This window comes from Tripterygium wilfordii, chromosome 20 (assembly GCF_013401445.1).
Source record: "Tripterygium wilfordii isolate XIE 37 chromosome 20, ASM1340144v1, whole genome shotgun sequence".
NCBI classification, from domain to species: domain Eukaryota; kingdom Viridiplantae; phylum Streptophyta; class Magnoliopsida; order Celastrales; family Celastraceae; genus Tripterygium; species Tripterygium wilfordii.
Genome location: NC_052251.1, coordinates 11,161,864 through 11,182,907, shown reverse-complemented (window position 1 = coordinate 11,182,907; position 21,044 = coordinate 11,161,864). Strand labels below are relative to the sequence as shown.

The following is a 21,044-nucleotide window of genomic DNA, read 5'->3' as shown; positions in this document are numbered from 1 at the left end:
CAGTTTCGGGACATTTTTCCTATGCCTCTTTGAAGTGAAGCCCTTATTTGAGCAACAACTTATTATCTTAGCCTGAGGTCTCTTTCTTATCTTAGTTTCAACAACTTATTTGAGCAACTGTTGAGCAATGGTATTCGTATTCCTATTCGTATTCGAGAAAGGAACTTATTATTCTTGAAGCTCTTTCCTATTATGTGGGACTGCCATCCTTGATTCAACCGATCTTATTGAACAACCTATTTCAACAACTTATTATTGTACACAAATCGGTTGTTCGATAATAGGTTGTAGTTGCTAGTGGGTCCGCTCTTCCTAGTAGCAGTACATTTTATAGCGGAAAATAACTTATATTCATAATATTGGTGTCCATAATATGTCATAATACAAGTAGTATGCCACCTAGATTAACCCTATACCCTAAACCCCTAAAATCTCATAAACCCTAAACCCCCAAAATCCCATAAACCCCAAAATCCCCATAAACCCCTAAACCACCTCGTAAATTCCCATAAACCACCCCATAAATTCCCATAAACCCCAAAATCCCATAAACAAGCAAATCCCATAAACCCCAAAATCTCGTAAACCCCACAAATTCCCATAAACCGCCCCATAAACCATACCCCCCACCCCCCATAAACCCCAATTGGCAAAAATTATGCAATCCCATTTATAATGGTTGTCGATGCTAAATTTGCACCGAAGTATAGAATGTGTATAAAGTAGAAAGATTCAAGAGAATAAACAACACAGAATTTACGTGGTTCGGCAATTTGCCTAGGTCCACGGAGTCTGATCTTTTATTAGAGTCAATTGTCGATGAATGCTTACAAATCTCAAAGGAAATGTATTTATAGGCTTGGGATATGTCAGTTGATGCGGTTAATTGTCTCTGGTAACTTCTCTTGTAACTGCTCCTGGTAACCGTCGGTAACTGAGTATCGGATGAAACTTTGTCTGGAAGAACCGTATATACGGAGTGACTACTGTCAAAACTGCTTCGGTCTGAGAGAACCGTATATACGGACTGTCAGATGAACTGCTTCCGTCTGGGAGAACCGTAGGTGTACCTTTTTACTCCACAAAGACCCCCAACCTTTTAATTTACCTAAATAAATTTAGATAAATTTAAAGGTTTTTTTTTTTTTTTTTTTTAATCAGGAAACAATTTCCTAACTGGATTAAAATGCTCTTAGCAAATAATCTCCTTCTCCTAGTTGAATTAGGAGTTTGACATCCTCTATAATCTCCTTCTCCTAGTTGAATTAGGAGTCTTGACATCCTCTATAAATAGCTGCATTATGTGAAGATTTTCCTTCGTTTCTTCATATGCTTCAAAGATCATCTCTTTTCTGCTCTTCAAGAGGTAATTCTTTTTCTTGGCTTAAATCTTTTTGTTGAATTTACAACTTTTCTTTTTGTAATCTGTTTACTTAGAATAAAGCCCTCTCGAAATATCGGATGAGAACTACTAGGATTGAGATTCGGGGTCTGGCTCCCTTGCCAAATCCCCTTGGGGTTCGGCCCCCAACCCCCTAATGGGGATTTGGCCTAACCTCATGAGGGGGGTTCGGCCCCCAACCCCCTAATGGGGGTTCGGCCCCCAATCCCCTAATGGGGGTTTGGCCGAACCTCATGAGGGGGGTTCGGCCCCCAACCCCTTAATGGGGGTTTGGCCGAACCCCATAATGGGGGTTGGGTTCGGCCGAGCCCCTTGGGGGGTTCGGCCCCAACCCCCTAATGGGGGTTCGGCCCCCAACCCCCCTAATGGGGGTTTGGCCCAACCCCATGAGGGGGTTCGGCCCCAACCCCTAATGGGGGTTGGGTTCGGCCCCAACCCCCTAATGGGGGTTCGGCCGAGCCCCTTGAGGGGGTTCGGCCCCAACCCCCTAATGGGGGTTCGGCCGAACCTCATGTGGGGGTTCGGACAAAGGCGAAAAAGTTATTACTATTATATATATATATTTTTATTTTTAATCTTGGATCTTACAGGTTTCGCCATGGGTAAGCTCAAAGAGTTGATTTCTTCTCCAGAGAGCTTAGCTGCATTCAAAGCGAAACACCGGATTGTACCCCCATTTGACATTCGGGTTCCTTTTAATGACGATAGGGATTCCGATCCCGAGTTCATCAAGGTTCCCATTTTTCTATTATCGGAGTGCAAAATCCACATTCCATTCTCGCCACTCCTTCAGGAATTTTTCATGTATACTGATCTTCATCCCTCAGAGTTAGCTCCGAATGCTTATCGGATCATCGGTGGCGTGATACAAATGAATTCCTTCTTGAAGAAAAAACTTGCTACTATCGATCTTTTCTGCTGCTACTCCATCCTCAAGAATAAGAGTTCCGATGGCAAGTATTACTTGTCTCCGAAGTGTGATTCGGCATTAATCCATTGTCTTCCAAATTCCAATAAAGATGTGGATTATATGCTCGTCTCCGGGCATTGGAGCGGCTTTACATCTCGTAGAGGGGAACCCTTAGGTATGCCTTATGCCTTTGTTCTGATCTTTGATGGTTTTCTTGTTATATATATATATATATATATATATATATATATTACTAATTTTTCTGCTTACTACAGAGCGCATGCCTGCACTCCCGGATGTGCTTAGTGAAGCTGTACAAGAGGTCCTTGATGATTCTTATGTTAAGTCTAGATCTGGTGGTAAATTTTGGAGATCTGCCCCAGTGTTAATCGGTTGTAAACCATCTTATCGTGGTTTCGCTCCTCTCCCTCATGGTGTATCCATTGAACAAGCATGTGAATACTTCAAGTTACCCCCAGCGCGGCAGCGACGTAAGAGGAAGCGTTCTTCAGCTACAATTACTCTTCCCGTCGCTTCTCCTACCGTGGTTGGATCAAATTCTGAAGGTGAAAGTGAGGAGAACCAGAATGATGATGAACTTCAGGATACTTCCAGTGAGCATTCCGTCTCTTTAGGTGTGTTTCCTTTGCTTAATTTAGTTGTTATTATATATATATGTTTCTACATAGGTATTGTTATATACATACCCTCTTTTACGTATGATTGCAGAAGTCCTTTCAGACGGATCTTCCGGATCTCTGAAAAGTATCTCCATTCCTGATCTGCCTAAGACAAACTCCAGTCCCTGGGCAAACATCTTTGGAGTTCCTAAACCTATTGGAGGATCCTCAACCTTATACACGAGCTCTTCTTTAGTTAAGTCGACATCGTCTTTTCCGTCTCCAGGAACTCATAGTCTGCCTTCCTTCGGAGTATCCAGAAGTGCTGATAGCTCTTCTCAAGGTGGCACTACATTTGCTCCCTTTTCTTTAAGTAGAACCGCCTTGAGTCCCTCATCTTGGAATAATGCCGAAAGCATGTTCAAAGGTTTTGTGGATAGTCCATTGTCGTTGCAAGTCGGATATTCACCTTTCTGCCTTGAGAAGCTTTGTTCTACCATCTCCAATGAAGATAAAGAGTTCTTTAACAAACTTCCCAAAGGTGAAGACCTTGGCTTGCAGATGCTCCTTGGGGTTTTCCTCTTACTTACGCTTATTCATTAAATATTAAATACATGTGTACGGGGATTAAGTCATACTAACCTTTTCTTTTGTTTGAATCAGGGATCTCAAATGTGCCTTCATTACATAGTTGATTTGAAGCAACAACTTTTTGACACAAAGGCAGAGCTATCGGAATCAAAGACGATGCAAACTGAATTTGAGAAGGTTGTTCAAGAAAAATCCATTCTTGAAGTGAAACTTGCCGAAGCCAAGGAAGAGATAGAGAAGTCCCGGAGCGAACTTTCCAAAGCCAAAAGCCAATTGTCTAGAGTTGAGGCAGAAAAGACGAAAGTGGTTGAAGAAAGCATAGCCCAGTGTTGCAAGAAATATACGGAAACTCTTGCTGTGGAATCCAACGAAAATTTTGGACTTGGGTGTGGTTGTACACTTCTCGCACTCAAGATTCCTCCAGAACATGAAGCTTGGTCTGAGGACTTCTTCCAGTGGCCCGCCCCCAACCATCCTCGCCCGAGTCTAAAGAAATTTCGTGAAAATAACACTGGCCTGGGCACCGGGACTACTTCAGCCACTGATCCTGGACAATAGGAATATGTCTCTTCTTGCTAACATTTTAGATTCTGCCTCTTCGACTTGCATATTTAATTAATTGTATGAATAAAGTCTTTCGGCTTAGACTTTTCTTAGTCTGTTTTCTTTGAGAGAGTAAAGCCTCTTGGCTAAGACTTTTCTTAGTCTATGTCTTTGAATAAAGCCTCTTTAGCTAATTTGTTTTCGGAATAATGCCTCTTTGGCTTAGACTCATTTGTCTTTTTTCTTGGAATAAAGCCCTCTTTGGCTAAGACTCATTTGTCTTTTTCTTGGAATAAAGCCCTCTTTGGCTAATACTCATTTGTCTTTTTCTTGGAATAAAGCCCTCTTTGGCTAAGACTCATTTGTCTTTTTCTTGGAATAAAGCCCTTTTTTTTTTTGTATAGCTTTTTTCCGTAAGCATATATTCGGAAAGTAAAATACCTTATTTATTGCATAGAAGGGAAATGATTACAATCTTTAAATGGACCAACTTGCTAGAACTACCATCGCCCTGTCTAAAATAGATTTAACACGGGCTGAGAGGTCCAGAAGAGACATCCGGAGCCTTTGTGGGTCTTGAGCCATTGCCGCCACCCAGGCCATGTCACATATCTGGATGAGTGAGTGTTGAACAGTTCGCAGAGCGCCTAGAAGCTCTTTGTTGCAATTGTCAGCAGTCTGGAATTCCCTCTTCATATACTGTAATTGTTCCTTAAGGTCCTCGACTTGCTCTTCCACATTGCTGGTTAGGAATGAATCGAGAACCTTCAGTTCTTCGTCATCTTCATCATCTTCAATTTCAATCACCTGCGTCAGTGGATGGTTTATCGGTTGCTCAAGGATGATCATATCCTCATCCTCTTCTTGATATTCCAACTTAGCTTTCTTCTGGAGGGAGGCTCCTGCTGGATGTTTAGGATTGACCAATTCGTCATCCTCCTCGTTCTCTATCATAGACCTCTTCTTTGGTGGAACATTGGTGGAACGTGAGGAAGAACTCATTATGAATTGTTGTTTCTTTCTTTTTCCCCATCTCTCTGTACTTTTCTCTTGTCCATTTATAGGTGGAAGTGATAAGACGGTTGAACTGTGATGAATAACAGCCGAGACGTGTGGAGTAACTGCAGAGACGGTTGAATGACAGTTCTGAAGTAACTTCTGGTCCTTTTTAACCGTAAGTAACTTAGCCTCTTTGTCAACCGCAAGTAACTTCTTGCCTCCTTTCCAACCGCCTCTTAGTGATGATCTATGAGTCCCAACTTGTCTTGGAATCAAAAATCAATATTTTTAAATTGAAGCCTGAGTAAGAATCAGAGTACACGGCTGAATCTTAAAACTTTCGTAAACTTAGTTAAGAAGTAGCAAGAAGTAACTAAATGCAAATTTAAATGAAGAGGAAACTTATTCTTTTATTGATGATACGCTGTCGAAGGCTTAAATTAGCCATAATCGGCATTACACATAAAATCTCCTTAGGTTGGAGATATTCCAAGTTCCGTGGACAGCTTTGCCATCCTGCCTAACTAGCTTGTAGGCTCCTTGGCCAACCCGTGCTATGACTTGGAAAGGTCCTTCCCAATTTGGACCCAACTTTCCATCAGTTGGATCCTTAGTTTGAGATAAGACTTTTCGTAAAACGAAGTCCCCAATTTCAAAGCTTCTTGCCCTAACATTTTTATTATAGGATCGGGACAACACTTGTTGGTAAGCAGCCAGCCGCACCATGGCCCGATCCCTTCTCTCCTGCAGCAAATCCAAATTTCTTTCCATTGCCAAATCATTGTTGCCTTCTTCAAATACTTGCGTTCGGAGAGTTGGAAGCCCTATTTCTAAAGGAATGACAGCCTCCGTTCCATAAGCAAGCACGAATGGAGATTCTCCCGTAGACCTGCGAGGAGTGGTTCGGTATGCCCATAATACTGACGGAAGTTCTTCTACCCACCTTCCTTTGGAAGACTCCAATCTTTTCTTAATTCCGTCTAAAATGTCTTGTTGGATGCTTCTGCCTGACCATTGCATTGTGGGTAGGCGGGGGTGGAATAGAGATTCTTTATCCCATATCCGCCACAAAATTCTTTAAACTTGGCACTTGAAAATTGAGTTCCGTTATCACTAATCAAGGCATGAGGGATTCCAAACCTTGTTATGATATTTTCCCAAACAAACTTCCTTGTTTCTATATCTCGGATTGCTGCCAGAGCCCTTGCCTCGATCCATTTCGTAAAATAGTCAGTGGCAGTAATTAAGAATCTTCTATTGCCAGTAGCCCGCAGGAGTGGTCCAATAATATCCAACCCCCATTGGGCAAAAGGCCATGGACTTGTAAGAGGACAAAGATCACCAGCCGGTTGGTGGGGGATTGGTGCGAACTTCTGACACTTTTCACACTTTTTTACGTACTGCAAAGCATCCTTCTGCATGTACGGCCACCAAAAGCCTTGGGTAATTGCTCGAAATGCAAGTGTCCTTCCCGCAGCATGTGCTCCACAAGAGCCTTCATGAATCTCAAACAACAAGTCCTCTACTCTTGCTGGGTGAACACATAATAAATATGGACCTGAGAAAGACTTTTTATAGAGCTTCTGATCAGGAGACAACCAGAAGCGTGCTGCTTTGACTGCCAATTTTCTGGCTTCTTTCTTATCTTCGGGAAGAATGCCATCCTTTAGGTAAGCAATGATGGGATCCATCCAACTTGGCGCCTGCTCTTCAGCGCATCGTATCTCTTCTGGCATCTCATCTATGCTTGGTCGTTCGAGCACCTGCACTTGTATAACCCTCTTCACCCCTAGTTGGTCGGCCGACGCAAGGGTAGCCAAAGCATCGGCGTGGTCATTCTGCTCCCTTGGAATTTGTATTACCTTATAGTCATGAAGTCGGTCGAGCAACTGTTTAGTTTTTTCCATGTAAGCTGCCATAGTTGCCGTCCTGGCACTGTAGAGTCCAGTGAGTTGATTGACTACCAATTGAGAATCGGAATAAATCACCAACTCCTTGGCCCCAAGTCTTAGAGCATTCTGGACTCCTTGAAACAAGGCCTCATACTCTGCTTCATTATTTGTTGCTGGGAACCCTAATCGTATAGCCATTTCCAATACTTCTCCTTCCGGTGCTACTAGCACAATTCCTGCTCCGGATCCTCGTCTTGTTGAAGAACCATCAACTTGCAATTTCCAAAGATGCGAAGGAGTTACTTGTACCTTCCATATCTGGTTGGCTTTTTCAAGTCGTTGCTCTATGGTGAACTCGGCAACAAAATCAGCTAAAACTTGCGCTTTAATGGCAGTCCTTGCGACGAACTTCAAATCATATTGAGCCAATTCGACTGACCATTTGGCAACCCTTCCAGACATGTCCGCTTTCCCTAACAAGGTCTTCAATGGATATTCTGTCACCACTTCCACTGGGTATGCCTGGAAATAGTGGTTCAACTTTCTAGAAGCCATTACCAATGCCAAGAGAAGCTTTTCCAGGGGTGAGTACCTAGTTTCAGCATCTAACAGTGTCTTGCTTACATAGTAGATTGGGTACTGGACCTTCTTTTCTTCTCTCAGGATTACGGCACTGACGGCATGCTCTGACACTGCCATGTATAGTTGTAGCGTGTCTCATTCCTTGGGAGTTGCTAACAGTTGGGGCTTCTGCAAATAACTCTTTAACCCAAGAAAAGCCGCCTCACATTCATCATCCCATTGGAAAGCTCTCCCCGACTTAAGCAGTCGAAAGAAAGGCCTGAATCTGTCTGAGGATCTGCTGATGAACCTGTTAAGTGCCGCCGCCATTCCAGTTAATTTCTGTATCTCCTTCACTTTAGTGGGTCGCTCCAAGCATTGAATGGCCTTGATCTGTGCTGGGTCGGCCTCGATTCCTCTTTGTGTAACGAAATGGCCTAGGAATTTGCCCGTACTAACTCCAAAAGCGCATTTGCTTGCATTGAGCTTTAGGTTATTTTTCTTTAAGACATCAAACACCTCCTGAAGGTGCATCAAATGGTCCTCTTGAAATTTGCTTTTGACCACCATATCATCTATGTAAACTTCCATAGTCTTGCCAATTAGAGGTCCAAAGAGTTTCGTCACCATTCTCTGAAATGTGGCACCTGCGTTCTTTAAGCCGAAAGGCATTACTTGGTAACAGAATATTCCCTTTGGGGTAATGAACGAAGTCTTCTCCTGATCAGACGGATGCATTGGGATTTGATGGTACCCTCGGTATGCATCCAGGAAGCTCATTCTTGCCATTCCTGATGTCATATCCACCAATTGATCGATTTTAGGAAGCGGGAACAAATCCTTTGGACATGCTTTGTTCAAATCTGTGAAATCAACACAAACCCTCCATTTTCCATCCTTCTTCCTGACCACCACTGTGTTTGAGAGCCATTCGGGATATTGTACCTCCCTGATGGCCTTAGCTTCTAACAAGTTTTCTACCTCCTTAACCACGGCCTCCGTATGCTGTACGGCTGACCTTCTCCCCTTTTGAATCACAGGTTTAAAACCTGGTTTGACATTTAACCTATGGATTGCCAATTCCGGATCCACCCCTGGCATCTCATAGGGAGTCCATGCAAACACGCCCACATTTCTCCTTAATATCCCAATTAATGATTCCTTCTCTGATATAGACAAGCTAGTCCCAACTAGAAAGTATCTGTCAGGACTTTCTGGTGTAACTTGAACCTTCTCAAGCTCTTCCATTGACTTGGTTGTTGGCTCCTTTCCAACTTCCTCTAGGACTGGAGCCTCTTCTTCCATCATCATTATTTTTCCTGCTTGCTTTGTTTTTGCCATAAAACATTCTTTTGAGGCAGCTTGGTCTCCTCTTATTTCCACCACTTTATCCCCGAAGGGAAATTTGAGCATCTGATGATAAGATGAGGGGACAGCTTCCATTAAGTGAAGCCAAGTCCTACCCATGATTGCATTATACGTTGAGGGTAGATCTATAACAAGGAAATCCACTTCAAGTGTTCTTGGACCTGCCGTGACTGGCATTCGTATCCTTCCGAGAGGCCAAACTGGGGTCGCATTAAGGCCCACCAGATGTGTTGGAATAGGAATCAAATCTGCATGAGTTTTCCCTAACTTCTGGAAGAGTGAATAATGCATGATCTCTGCAGAACTTCCTTGGTCTACCATCATTCGCTTCACTGTTGCTGCTCCGATTTGCAGGGAAATCACGAGAGCATCATTATGTGGAAAGATGACTCCTGTTGCATCTTCCTTGGTGAAAGTGATTGCAGTTGCCTCCCTTGGTCTCTTAGTTCCCAAACTGTGATTAAGATCCATCCGCATTACCTCTTGTTGGTGTCGGACCCTCCTATACTCCGTTCGCCTTATCGCATTACCAAGTTGTGCATCCGGTACCATTGCATCAATAAAATTAACCACGTAGTGTGAAGGTTCTCCCCGCTCTTTTGACTGAGGTTCTCCCTTCTTTTCGACAACGGTTTTTTCTTTGTCAATAAATTCCTTAAGATGACCCTGTTGAACCAATTCTTCCAAATGTCGTTTGAACTCTCTGCAATCTTCTGTCCTGTGACCTTTGTCTCGATGATAGGAACACCATTTGGATTGGTTTCGAGTGGACGGATCCCCTGACATCTTATTTGGCCGTCGAAAATAAGGTTTGTCTGCGATTTGAGGAAGAATTCGAAAAATTGGGTCCTTAAATATTGTTTTTACCGCCTCGTAAGAAGTGGGTTTTGGGTCCTTCTTCGAGTCTTTTTCTTTCACGTTCTTCTTTTCAAACTTCTTATTTTCCTTTTTTGTTCCTTCTTGAGAAGCAAATTGCCGATCCCCTTGTTTGTCTTCCTCTAGTTTGACGTATTGCTTAATCCTGTCCTGAAGCGCGGCCATATTCTTGGGTGGAGCCATCGTCAAACTTTCTCGCAGTTTATAATCACGAGGGAGCCCGAGGCGAAAAGTAGCCACTGCGGTCCTTTCATCACAATCTTCTATATCCGCATAGGTATCTGAATACCTGGCAGCGTAAGCCCGGAGTGACTCTCCTCTCCTGAGATGTAAAGCAAATAGAGTATCCAATGTCGCTGGATCTCGACTATTTGCTATGAATCTTGCTACGAAGATCCGGGCCAACTCCCTCCAAGACGAAACTGAATTCTCTGGAAGTTGGTGAAACCATTTCATGGCTGTTGTCCCAAGACTTGATGGAAACATTTTGCACATGAGTCCGTCTCGACCTGCCCAAAGTGCCATCTTATGAGTGTAGGCTGAAATATGTGCTACAGGATCCGTTTTTCCATCATAAATTGCAAAGATTGGGGGTGAAAACTTGTTTGGTGGATCTTCCAGTCGTAGAGCCCGCACGAAGGGTGTGGAAGTCAATTTTCTGAGGCTTTGCTCGGCCTTCTTCTGAGCACTCCATAAGACCTCCCCAGTGTCTTTCTTCATCTGAATTTTTGGGGAAAGGCTTCGGTGTCTTATCCTTCTAGACGGCAGCGGGGATTTGTTCCTTGTACCCCTTGGAGGAGGAGTATGCCTTCTCCTCTCCATAACTGGTCCCCTCCTCCTACGAGACCTCCCAGTGCTCCCACTGTCTTGCTCCCGAACACGCTTCGGATCCGTATCCCTATCACCTCGGACAACACTCTGGATTTCACTAGCCAAACGTTTCCCCTTTCTCCTCATGCTATGGAGTCTTTCCCTTAGAGCTTGAGCATGCTCTTGTCTCTTTTGCAAATCTTCTTCTGCCCTAAAAAGGGCTTCTTCCAGTTCCAATTCATTTGGAATTTGCTCTTCTATTTCATCATGATTATGCCGAGGCCTCTCCTCTTCTGGACGAGGCAGTTCCTCTTGTCGTGATTCTTCCGCTTCTTGAGACATAGCTTATATTAATGAACGATTTCCCACAGACGGCGCCAATTGTCGATGCTAAATTTGCACCGAAGTATAGAATGTGTATAAAGTAGAAAGATTCAAGAGAATAAACAACACAGAATTTACGTGGTTCGGCAATTTGCCTAGGTCCACGGAGTCTGATCTTTTATTAGAGTCGATTGTCGATGAATGCTTACAAATCTCAAAGGAAATGTATTTATAGGCTTGGGATATGTCAGTTGATGCGGTTAATTGTCTCTGGTAACTTCTCTTGTAACTGCTCCTGGTAACCGTCGGTAACTGAGTATCGGATGAAACTTTGTCTGGAAGAACCGTATATACGGAGTGACTACTGTCAAAACTGCTTCGGTCTGAGAGAACCGTATATACGGACTGTCAGATGAACTGCTTCCGTCTGGGAGAACCGTAGGTGTACCTTTTTACTCCACAATGGTGGATTGGATCTTCGAGACATGTACCACTTCAACTCCGTCTTACTACAAAAACAAGGGTCGCGCTTGATTAGTAATGAATCTTCCCTCTGTAGCCATGTAATTGGCAGAAATTATGCAATCCCATTTATAATGGTGGATTGGATCTTCGAGACATGCACCACTTCAACTCAGCCTTACCAGCAAAGCAAGGGTGGCACTTGATTAGTAATGAATTTTCCCTCTGTAGCCATGTAATGAAGGCAAAGTATTACGTACAAGGTTCCTTTCTAAATGCTCTGAGAGGTTCAAATCCATCATTTGTTTGGTCTAGTCTCCTCACAGCGAGAGGGCTTTTAAAAAGAGGAGTAAGATGGCGGATTGAGAATGAGGAATCCATCAAAGTTTGGAAAGACCCCTGGGTCCCAAGCTTCCATCGGGAATTCCTATTCCCTGGGGCCCGAGTTGGGATGAAAAGAACTAATGATCATAACATTTTCATCTCTGACGTAATTTTTAAGCCCACAATGCTTTAATATGATGTACCTGGCTTCTTAGCGGAACCTATTATTTTTGGGGTTGTTTTGAAAAATGACCCAAGTTAATAAACATTTTTTAAATCTAATCCTTCTTTTCAAAACACTTAAATCTAACTCATTTAACATAGGAAAAGACATGTATACCCTTGTACCGGCAAAAACTCTGAAAGTAAAGCAAGCGCGTTTACGTTTTTTCTCTCTCATCTTCATCTTCTTCGTTCTATCGAGACATACCACTTCGATGGCATTTCTTCTGGTTTTTTACCCACAAACAACGAACGCGACTAAGGTTAGTATCCTTTCATGGCTTGACGGTAATGGTTTACGTTATTTTTATTTGAATATTCGTTGATATTGTCTTGTACTCCATGAGTTTCTGAATTATGGGTTCGTTGATATTTTTAGAAGATGTTAGTAAAACAGTCATGCATGTAACATATATGTTATTGGGTGTTGGGTTTCGTTGGTTACTTGTCAAAGGCATGCATGTTGATTGCTCTCAATTTTCCAGTACATGTAGAAAAGTGTTGTACTGTTCATGAAAGTTTGTACATTTTTCGTTGATAACTGTATTACTTTTTCATTGATAACTGTATTACTTTTACTTTGATAACTATTTTTATTTAGGTTGATACCAACTGATTTACGTTGATAAATAAATTAATTTTAGGTTGATAAATACATATATATTTATTTGATAACTGTATTGGTTTTGTGTTTTTATGTTTGATAAACTTATTTTACACTTTTCATACACATGCAGAATTGACATAAAATGACTAACAAGATTCCTGGTGCAACATAGAATTAACTCCAATTCTGCAATTTCCCTTTCACAAAGATAACTACTACAATGATGATAATAGACCTGGACCATCTCATCACATGGCCCAACATAAGTGAATTCCTGGTGCAACATAGAATTAACTCCAATTCTGCAATTTCCCTTTCACAAAGATAACTACTACAATGATGATAATAGACCTGGACCATCTCATCACATGGCCCAACATAAGTGATAAAACTCAATATGAAAGTCTACATACTATAATGTCTTACATACTTCGAATGAATCTCTATCAAGTATGCGTCTATTTGTGGTACATATTTATGTCAGAGCACATCCATATAACTAAATTGAAAGCATGAAAGCATATAATTTGAGTGCGAAACAGATTAAATTAAATTTGCAAAACCATCTCTCTACCTGTTGCTGGTTTCGGTTGTCTGTTGAGCAGCATATGTTTTCAAAGAAGGGGATTGAGTTAGGCCATCAGGAGCAACAGTTAAATTATTTGTTCCATTCTTTTGCTGTATTATTCTTCTTGCTATGTAACCTCTGATCCATGGAGTCACATCTTCACTGATCTTGATCATGATGAAGAAGAGGATGCGATAGATGACAATCATGCTGAAGATAACACTGAGATCCACCCATTTTGATCGGTTCACATCAATTTGGAACACCTTCTCCAGAATGTACTCGCCGGGGATCTTCGGCAGATCCGGTGACTGGTTGTCAAACAGCAAGCCCTTCAAGTCATTCTGGTATTGCCCCTGCAAGCATGCATATCTTCTTCATGAGTTCAAATTATTCTTTAACCACCATTACCACCACCACCGCCAACCTGATTATAATGTTATCTGATCTTTACCTGCAAGGCCCAGAAGTGAAAACTGATGTATGACATTGGGTAACGCCAGACTGGCTTTGGTATGTCATTTGGAAGCCTAAAGTATCCAGAGACGAGCATGAAAATACCCTGCCGCATGTAGATGGTTCACAAAGTCAACAGTCAAGAGAAATTTGGAAATTTGGCAATTTGGCAGTCCATCTCTAACCATTGAAATTAATTCGCTGATACAAACCTGAATTCCGGCTCCTATGATGATCCCCATTAAGAAATTTGGCACTATACTGGCTATGGCCATCATCAGACTCTCGACCACAGTGATGCTTGCGTAAAGGCACAACACAAAGAACAGATAATGCTCGAAACCAGGGTGAAGGCCAACCATGAAATAGCAAATAGTTCCAGCAATGAAGGTGATCATTATCAGAAATGGCATTGCAGAGAGTGTGTTGCTAATCACAAATGCAGTCACACCATAGTGACCATTCAGCCTCTCTCTTTGGAAGACCTTCAAAAAGTAGAAAAATAATGAAAATGATGGGAGCATAATTTACATTTCCGTAAAATGGTTCTTCTTTCATGCTGGATCTGAGAGAACACTCACCTTCATATCCTCTACAAAGGATGGAAAGCCGCCAATTGACATGAAAGTGACAAAACCAAAGACGAAAGAAGCACAGGATCCTCTTGCCTGTATTAATTATACAGAAAGTTCTTATTGTTAGCCAAATTTCATTATTTTTTAAGCTTACAGCACAGAAAAAGACGGAAGAAACTACATGAAATAGGATATCTTAATATGATAAAAAAGAAAGTACCAGAATTGCGTTGTAGCCAGTCCCAACATTCAGATAGATGGTACCAATACAAATAGTGACTACAACATAAATTACAAGCCTCAGCCAATAATAGCCAAAGTCCCTCGACATGTTGATGAATGAACGTTTGGTCAGAGTGAAAGCCTGCATTAAGAAACTAGCCTGACTGCCTCCTGAATCTAGTACAGTTCCTTTCTGTAACACAGAGTAAGAAAATTACAACTATAAATTCTGAAACAAAGTAATCAATAATAAAGTAACTAAATTTTATCATATTACATTGGATAAATTAGAATTTGGCACTTACAACTCCGGAGATATCAACCTTTTCTCTTGCTGAATAACAGTACTGCGAGGTCCGATAAAAGTCAATAAGTGTTCGTATGGCTTCAGCTGTCGTCATTTTCTCCAGAGGATCCTCAGTTGCCTCAAACTAACATGAGTTATAAATTCCCAAAAGACAATGTTTTAGGGGGGAAAAAGAAGAAGAAAGGAAAACAATTTTATATCACAATCTCATAACCAAATTCAATCTTTAAGCGACCTGGTTTAACTAAGCAAAACAATACCCTGAGTTTCATGGACCCTTTGAGAGTAGCCTTCACTTTGTCGAAGTCAGAATTGATGCATCTAAGAAAATGATCAGAAGGGTTCCTCAAAGCAGGACAGGGAAACCCGGCTTGTGCAAAGAACTGCAATATGTATAAAGCAATTAATTATGTAAGCATCAATCTATTAAGACGTATTTTCATGTATTATTCTATGAAATGAACACTTGAGAGAGAGTTTTCTTGCCTCATATGCCTCTGCTGCTTGGCCAAAATAAACAGTTTTGCCCCCTGAAAGCAAGTATAGCCTATCAAAGAGCTCAAAAACTTCACTGCTAGGCTGATGAATTGAAGCTATGACAGTCCTCCCATCTCTGGCTAGGCCTCGCAGTGTCTCGGTCACAAAAAAGGCTGAAGCACTACAAACCAAACCAGGGGAAGCAATTATTATATATTAATGGAAATTTTTGGAGTTGATTCATAGTAGAGACGAGGCTAGATAGATGTATACAAATAAATACAAACCTGTCAAGGCCACTGGTGGGCTCGTCAAGAAAGAGCAATCTAGGCCTAATCAAAATTTCAAGAGCTATGCTGACTCTCCTCTTTTCTCCTCCACTGATACCACGCAAATGCCAGTTTCCAATAACGGTATCTGCGCAATCTTGGAGACCCATCTCGATGATGGTGCTCTCCACCAAGGCCCGCTTCTCAGACCAAGACATCTTATCGGGGAGACGCAGTCTAGCAGAATATGAAATCGTTTCCCGTACCGTCAGAGTTCCGATCAAGTTGTCATCTTGAGTCACATAAGCCTAAATTTCAAATTGAAAGATCAAGATCAGCGATGATCATGATCTCCAGTTAACCGTTATAATCTTATATTTTGAACTGGTAAAAGAAAGGCAAGAAGAAACAATTAAGTATACTCACAGCAGTTCCAAAAGAGAGCTTGGTCTTACGACCATTGAGAAGAATGGTTCCGGAGAGGAAAGCGTTGGCGGCGAGGCGGCTAGAGAGAGCATCAAGAAGGGTAGATTTTCCAGAACCAGAAGGACCCATAAGGGCTGTGAGGGTCCCAGGCTCGGCATACCCAGTAAGTCCTTCCAAAACCTTCTGGGTCTCTCCATTGCTGAGAGTTACCATCACAGTAAGATCCTTCCAGGTAAGCCTGGCAGAGACATCTCCCACAAACTCTGTGTTGGTCTTCCCCCTCCATAAAGTCTCGCTTAGAGGGCTCAAGCCCCCCACCACAATCCCATTCCCATTCCCCTCAGGCTTGCTTGCCTCAATCTCCATCATCACGTTACTCTTACTACCCGCAGTGTCCATGCTGCTCATTGAATCTCAAACCATCAATCTCCTATTAGCTACTTAAATATCAAGTTAACAGGAAGGAAAGGAGAAGAAATGGGAACCGTGTGAGGAGGAAGGTTTGACTGACTGAACTGTGTGTTGTTTGGTTAGGACTTGGGAATCAGGATCATGCCATGCGGAATGAGCTGCTCTGATTCGCACGAGTTAATTTTGTGTGACCGAAAAAATTAAAAAAAAAACCAAACAGCAGTATTTAACAAAAGGAGTTTCCTCTGGCATCCTTTGTTGATTTGGAATTTGGAGAGATTATATAGCTTCAATTCAATCGTCAAAAACAGAGTAAAAGCAGTTGGAACATGAATGGCAAAGCTTTGTCTGACACCCCGCCCATTAAATTAAATTGGTTCTGGTAGTTGTTGGTAAAGGCATTGAATTGAGAAACCGACCCTCATTAAATACCCTCTGATTGATAGCCTCCCTCTTTTGATTTTGACAACCAACTTTTTTTTAGTTTTTTTTTTTTTTAAAACGAAGTGGGAGATTCGAACCCTGATCACTATAATGATACACATCATCCTTAATACTTCAACTTCAACTGATGGTTCAAGTGTAACTTTTTTTTAACTCCTTAACAATGGCTTAATACAACATGTCATCACTGATACATTATTTTTAAACATTCCACATTTGTTTTTTTTAATCGATAATTGATTAATTTCCCAACCCAATATACTCGCTAGATAACTAGTTGGGCCAACTCTAAACTCAGACACACAATTCAATCACCTTTATGCTAACAACATGTAAAACTAGACTCAAACCCGCAAATGAGAACTTCATAAGCCTCCCACGGGTCAAAGGCTAATGGGAGGACATAACATCATAATTATTTGGTGTGAGTTAAATTTACGACTTCCCATTTTTACAAGGAGTTATCGCAATTAATTTTATCATCTCAACCAAAACTTCTTTCTACTTCAATAACATGAGTTCGAAATTGGAAAATGACATACATACATAATATTTGGTGTACATAATATCCATAATCTATGTGGCATGCCAACTAAGCATGTCACATAGACTAGGTCCCACAAAACCCTAAATGTCAACACCTCGCTCTCGCTTGGAAGCTAACTCTAGAGCTGAAGACGGGGACAAAGAAAATCCCGGTGGAGACGAAACTGGTGGCACCACACAATGGTAGTGTAATCAAATTTATTTTCTACCTACTCAATGAAACCAAGTAAAAAAGATCATTAAACGTCAAATAAATTGTTTTGAAACAAATTATTCACTCAAAGTTCATACCTTTAACTTCGATGTGGGTTTGTTTGTCGATATTAACCGAACTGCAGCAAGACCGGGCCAAAGAATGGTTGTCACGGAGTTGCCGACAACGGTGAGCACAAATGATTATCACCGGAGATGAAAAAACTCGCCGGAGGTCTAAACAGGGGAGGAGTGATGGACGGCATATTGGGATAATTTTGGAAGTTTCTCTCCACTTGCGATTACCGAGGTTTTGAGGTTTTTTGTTAGGGATGGCAACGGAGCGGGGCGGGGGCGGATCATGGTCACCCCGCCCCCGCCCCGCACCTCCAGGTGGCGCCCCGCGCCCCGCCCCGCACCTCGGGGTGACTTTTATGCCCCGTCCCCGCCCCGCCCCTATTCAACATCTTTGAAAATTGTAAAATTAAATTGCACATTCTAGAATCAATTTAAGTTATTACTATATTAGAATCAATGTGTTCAAATCAAATCAATTTAAGTTAGGGTTTAGGAATCTTAAATTATTTTTTATCAACATCACTTCAATTGAATTAGAAGTAGACTATATTTAATTTAAGATTTAGGGTTTTATGTTTTTATCAATATTTATTCAATAATCAATCTAATTAAGAGTATAGGAGTATTGTAAATATTATGTATAGGGTTTTAATGTTTAAGTGCTTAAATCTTATTAAAGAAGTTTAGGGGTTACTTTAATTTTAATAATAATATCAAATTAATAAATGTTTAGATAAACAAATATTTATCTATATTATAAAAGAAATCTTATATATATATATTATGTACATAAACATTTATTGCGGGGCGGATTGCGGGGCGGGTGTGCGGGGCGGGGCGGGGCGGGTCAGAGCTGGAGGAATATCCGCCCCTGCCCCGCCCCCGCGCGGGTTGAAAATTTTTGCCCCCACCCCCGCCCCGCACAAGTCTCGGATCGGAGAAAATCCGTGCGGATCGGGGCGGGGCGGGTCGGAGCGGGTCGGGCATAAATTCTCATCCCTATTTTTTGTATTGGAAATAACATAGTCAGCTTAAAATAATATTTTCTCTTTTGAGATTTTGAATTTTAAAATTGCATAGTCATCATCCTAATCACCACGCCAAATTATTATGTATCCTTATGTATACCAAACTTATGTATGAGTATCATAACCGTTCAAAATTACTCCTCATTTTGATAATTCAAAACAGATTTTGCAACTTTCAATAAGTTAACCCGCCTATAAGGCATAGCGATGTGATATGATGTGGGTGTTTGGAAATGTGTTCGCACTGCGTTCAATTGCACCGCACCTCACAGCACCACAGTTTTTTGTGTCAATTGCACCGCACCTCACAGCACCACAGTTTTTTGTGACACGCCAAACAGTTTTTGCGTTTCAACTCACCTCACAGCACCACGGCTTTTTACTTTACAACACCTCACCACACCTCACAGCACTCCCAAACGTTTACAATATATGTTGAATTGTCATACGTAATCAAATTAGGTCAATTATTTTATTTTAGATTAATGTACAATGTAAAAGTTAAGTGATTTTATATTAATATTACTAGTCATCTAATATAACCGTAATTTAAATACGTCAAACACACCTCATAGCACCGCACCACAGTTTTAAATACGTCCAACTCACCTTATAGCATCACCGTTTTATAACTCACAACATCACACAACACCTCATAACAGTTGACAACACTCCCAAACAGGACCGATAACTAGCGTCAACCAAATGTCGAGGCTTAATCGACTGTTTCCATGTAAACTATTTAGTGATTTATATTTTATAGGCCGGGAATTGGGATGGTCAACTGTGTAACCGCCCCATAATTGTACATACATGCATGACTAGCAACTCTCGTCTTTTTTGTTTCTTTTGTTGGCAAATTTATCCAAGATGCTCCTTAACAGATAATATCAACATGATAGTAGACATTTTGAAATTTGATAATAGCAACACAATCACAACACAGATAATTTATATTAAAATTTTCAAAATGAAAGAAAAAACAATGGGGATTATCAAAAGACAACCAATAGAAAATTTCACTATGTAGAAGATTTATACAATCACACATAATTTTTTCTCACCAAGAAATCCAAGAACCCAATAAATTATCATAAGTTACAATCCAGCTTGTATCTCTAATACTCTACATCTTAAATCTCTCACAAAGAAATATAGGCAAAACCTGAGAGATACACCATAAAGTTATCTCATTTACTCTCTCTCAATACTCACTGCACACATCCCATTATTTCTCTCTCTCAACCGCCTCTCCAAACCCAGAGAAACAAATAATAGGAATTAGGTTACAATTCTGGAAAACAAGTATCATATTTATAGAAAAATAGTGTAACCCGTCAACTATCCGAACACCTACTTAAGCTGTCTAGACACCTACTTAAGCTGTCCAGACACCTAACCCTTCAAGGCCTGATTTTCAGAACATTTGTCCGAATACCCTTTCAATTGTTCGAGTAGTTCTTCACACCTTTCTCGAGTAAGACCTTCCATTCAAGCTCCTTTGGCACTTCACATACTCGAGTGTCTGGGCGGCTAAACCCTCCGTTCGGACGGTAACCCAGAAAACGCCAAATCAGAAAAAGACCTCGCCTCTACACACTATCCAACTCAATACCAAAGCTCATAATCAAGTTAAATATCAAAAAAATAAAATTCATTGGCATCTGCATCTATTTGCATTCCTACCGTTGCTCTAGTCCATTTCAATTAATGGACTCCAATGCGATCCTCATAATAGTGGGGTCTAAGCCCGTGGACATGGATATAGAAGTGGCTGATCCATGGGCCCGAGGAAGGTCCATTCACCGTTGTATTTCCCGTAGCCCATAACCCAAAGACAAATATTGGTAATGGAATTAAGAAAAAAAAAATGGTAAAGAAGACGAAATGGACACGTGATCGGGCATCAGGGCATGGATATGGACAAATCCAGAAAACACTGAAATCATATGAAGAATCGGACAGAAAATTGTGCAAAGAGCTGGAAGCTTTTCATTGATACAAGAAAAACAGGTTCCACCGAAAGTCATTCAAAGAATGAGGCAGCTGAAGAAGATAAAGGCTTCTTCAGATACAACGTCTATAAAACCTAACGACACTAAGACAAGACAACATAAGATACGACATCGTGCCAGAGTCTTTGAAATAAAGACTATTAACAGAGGCAAAATGGCATCGTATCCCTACTGAAGATACAGACAAAATAGGCAATAATATCTCAGTCTCCTAACACCCCCTGTCAAGCTCAGCGTAATGTATCAATCACGTTGAGCATGAGCATGAAAAATTGGAGTTTATCCAGAGACATGGGCTTAGTAAGCATATCTGCAGGCTGTTGATCAGTCCTTGTGTGCTTCAATTGTATAAGCTTCTTCTCAACTTTCTCTCTTATAAAATGACAGTCCACCTCTATGTGTTTCGTTCTTTCATGAAACACCGGATTATTGCTAATGTGAATCGCTGCTTGACTGTCACAATAAAGGATGATAGGTCTCTGAACTGTGTGCTTGATCTCATACATAAGAGCATTAATC

At 41.2% G+C, this 21,044-nt stretch overlaps 2 protein-coding genes across 2 annotated transcripts; both read right to left on the bottom strand.

Moving 5' to 3' along the window:
• Nucleotides 1-4,543: 4,543 nt before the first annotated feature.
• Nucleotides 4,544-7,656, bottom strand: LOC119987002. The gene is made up of 3 exons (XM_038831684.1): nt 6,156-7,656; nt 5,526-6,072; nt 4,544-5,330 (listed from the first exon to the last, which is right to left on the bottom strand). Exons 1-3 carry the CDS (start codon nt 7,654-7,656, stop codon nt 4,544-4,546), a joined length of 2,835 nt encoding a protein of 944 aa, XP_038687612.1.
• A 5,145-nt stretch (nt 7,657-12,801) lies between these two features.
• LOC119986690 (ABC transporter G family member 11-like) lies at nt 12,802-16,509 on the bottom strand. The gene is made up of 10 exons (XM_038831354.1): nt 15,812-16,509; nt 15,404-15,693; nt 15,126-15,297; nt 14,900-15,022; nt 14,638-14,763; nt 14,331-14,525; nt 14,117-14,203; nt 13,748-14,020; nt 13,534-13,641; nt 12,802-13,435 (listed from the first exon to the last, which is right to left on the bottom strand). The coding sequence occupies exons 1-10, from the start codon at nt 16,217-16,219 to the stop codon at nt 13,082-13,084; spliced, it is 2,136 nt and encodes a 711-aa protein (XP_038687282.1). The 5' UTR covers nt 16,220-16,509; the 3' UTR covers nt 12,802-13,081.
• Between the last annotated feature and the right edge of the window lie 4,535 nt (nt 16,510-21,044).

What these genes read in the sequence shown, in the direction of transcription:
- LOC119986690 (XM_038831354.1), bottom strand. Translation starts at nt 16,219, where the DNA reads ATGAGCAGCATGGACACTGCGGGTAGTAAGAGTAACGTGATGATGGAG. An exon ending in AAGGGTCCATGAAACTCAGG is followed by an intron (nt 14,764 to 14,899) that starts GTATTGTTTTGC and finishes AACTCATGTTAG; the next exon opens with TTTGAGGCAACTGAGGATCC. An exon ending in AGGTTGATATCTCCGGAGTT is followed by an intron (nt 14,526 to 14,637) that starts GTAAGTGCCAAA and finishes TCTGTGTTACAG; the next exon opens with AAAGGAACTGTACTAGATTC.
- LOC119987002 (XM_038831684.1), bottom strand. Translation starts at nt 7,656, where the DNA reads ATGGCAGTGTCAGAGCATGCCGTCAGTGCCGTAATCCTGAGAGAAGAA. An exon ending in TAACGGAACTCAATTTTCAA is followed by an intron (nt 6,073 to 6,155) that starts GTGCCAAGTTTA and finishes TGCAATGGTCAG; the next exon opens with GCAGAAGCATCCAACAAGAC. An exon ending in AACCTAAGGAGATTTTATGT is followed by an intron (nt 5,331 to 5,525) that starts GTAATGCCGATT and finishes TTTGATTCCAAG; the next exon opens with ACAAGTTGGGACTCATAGAT.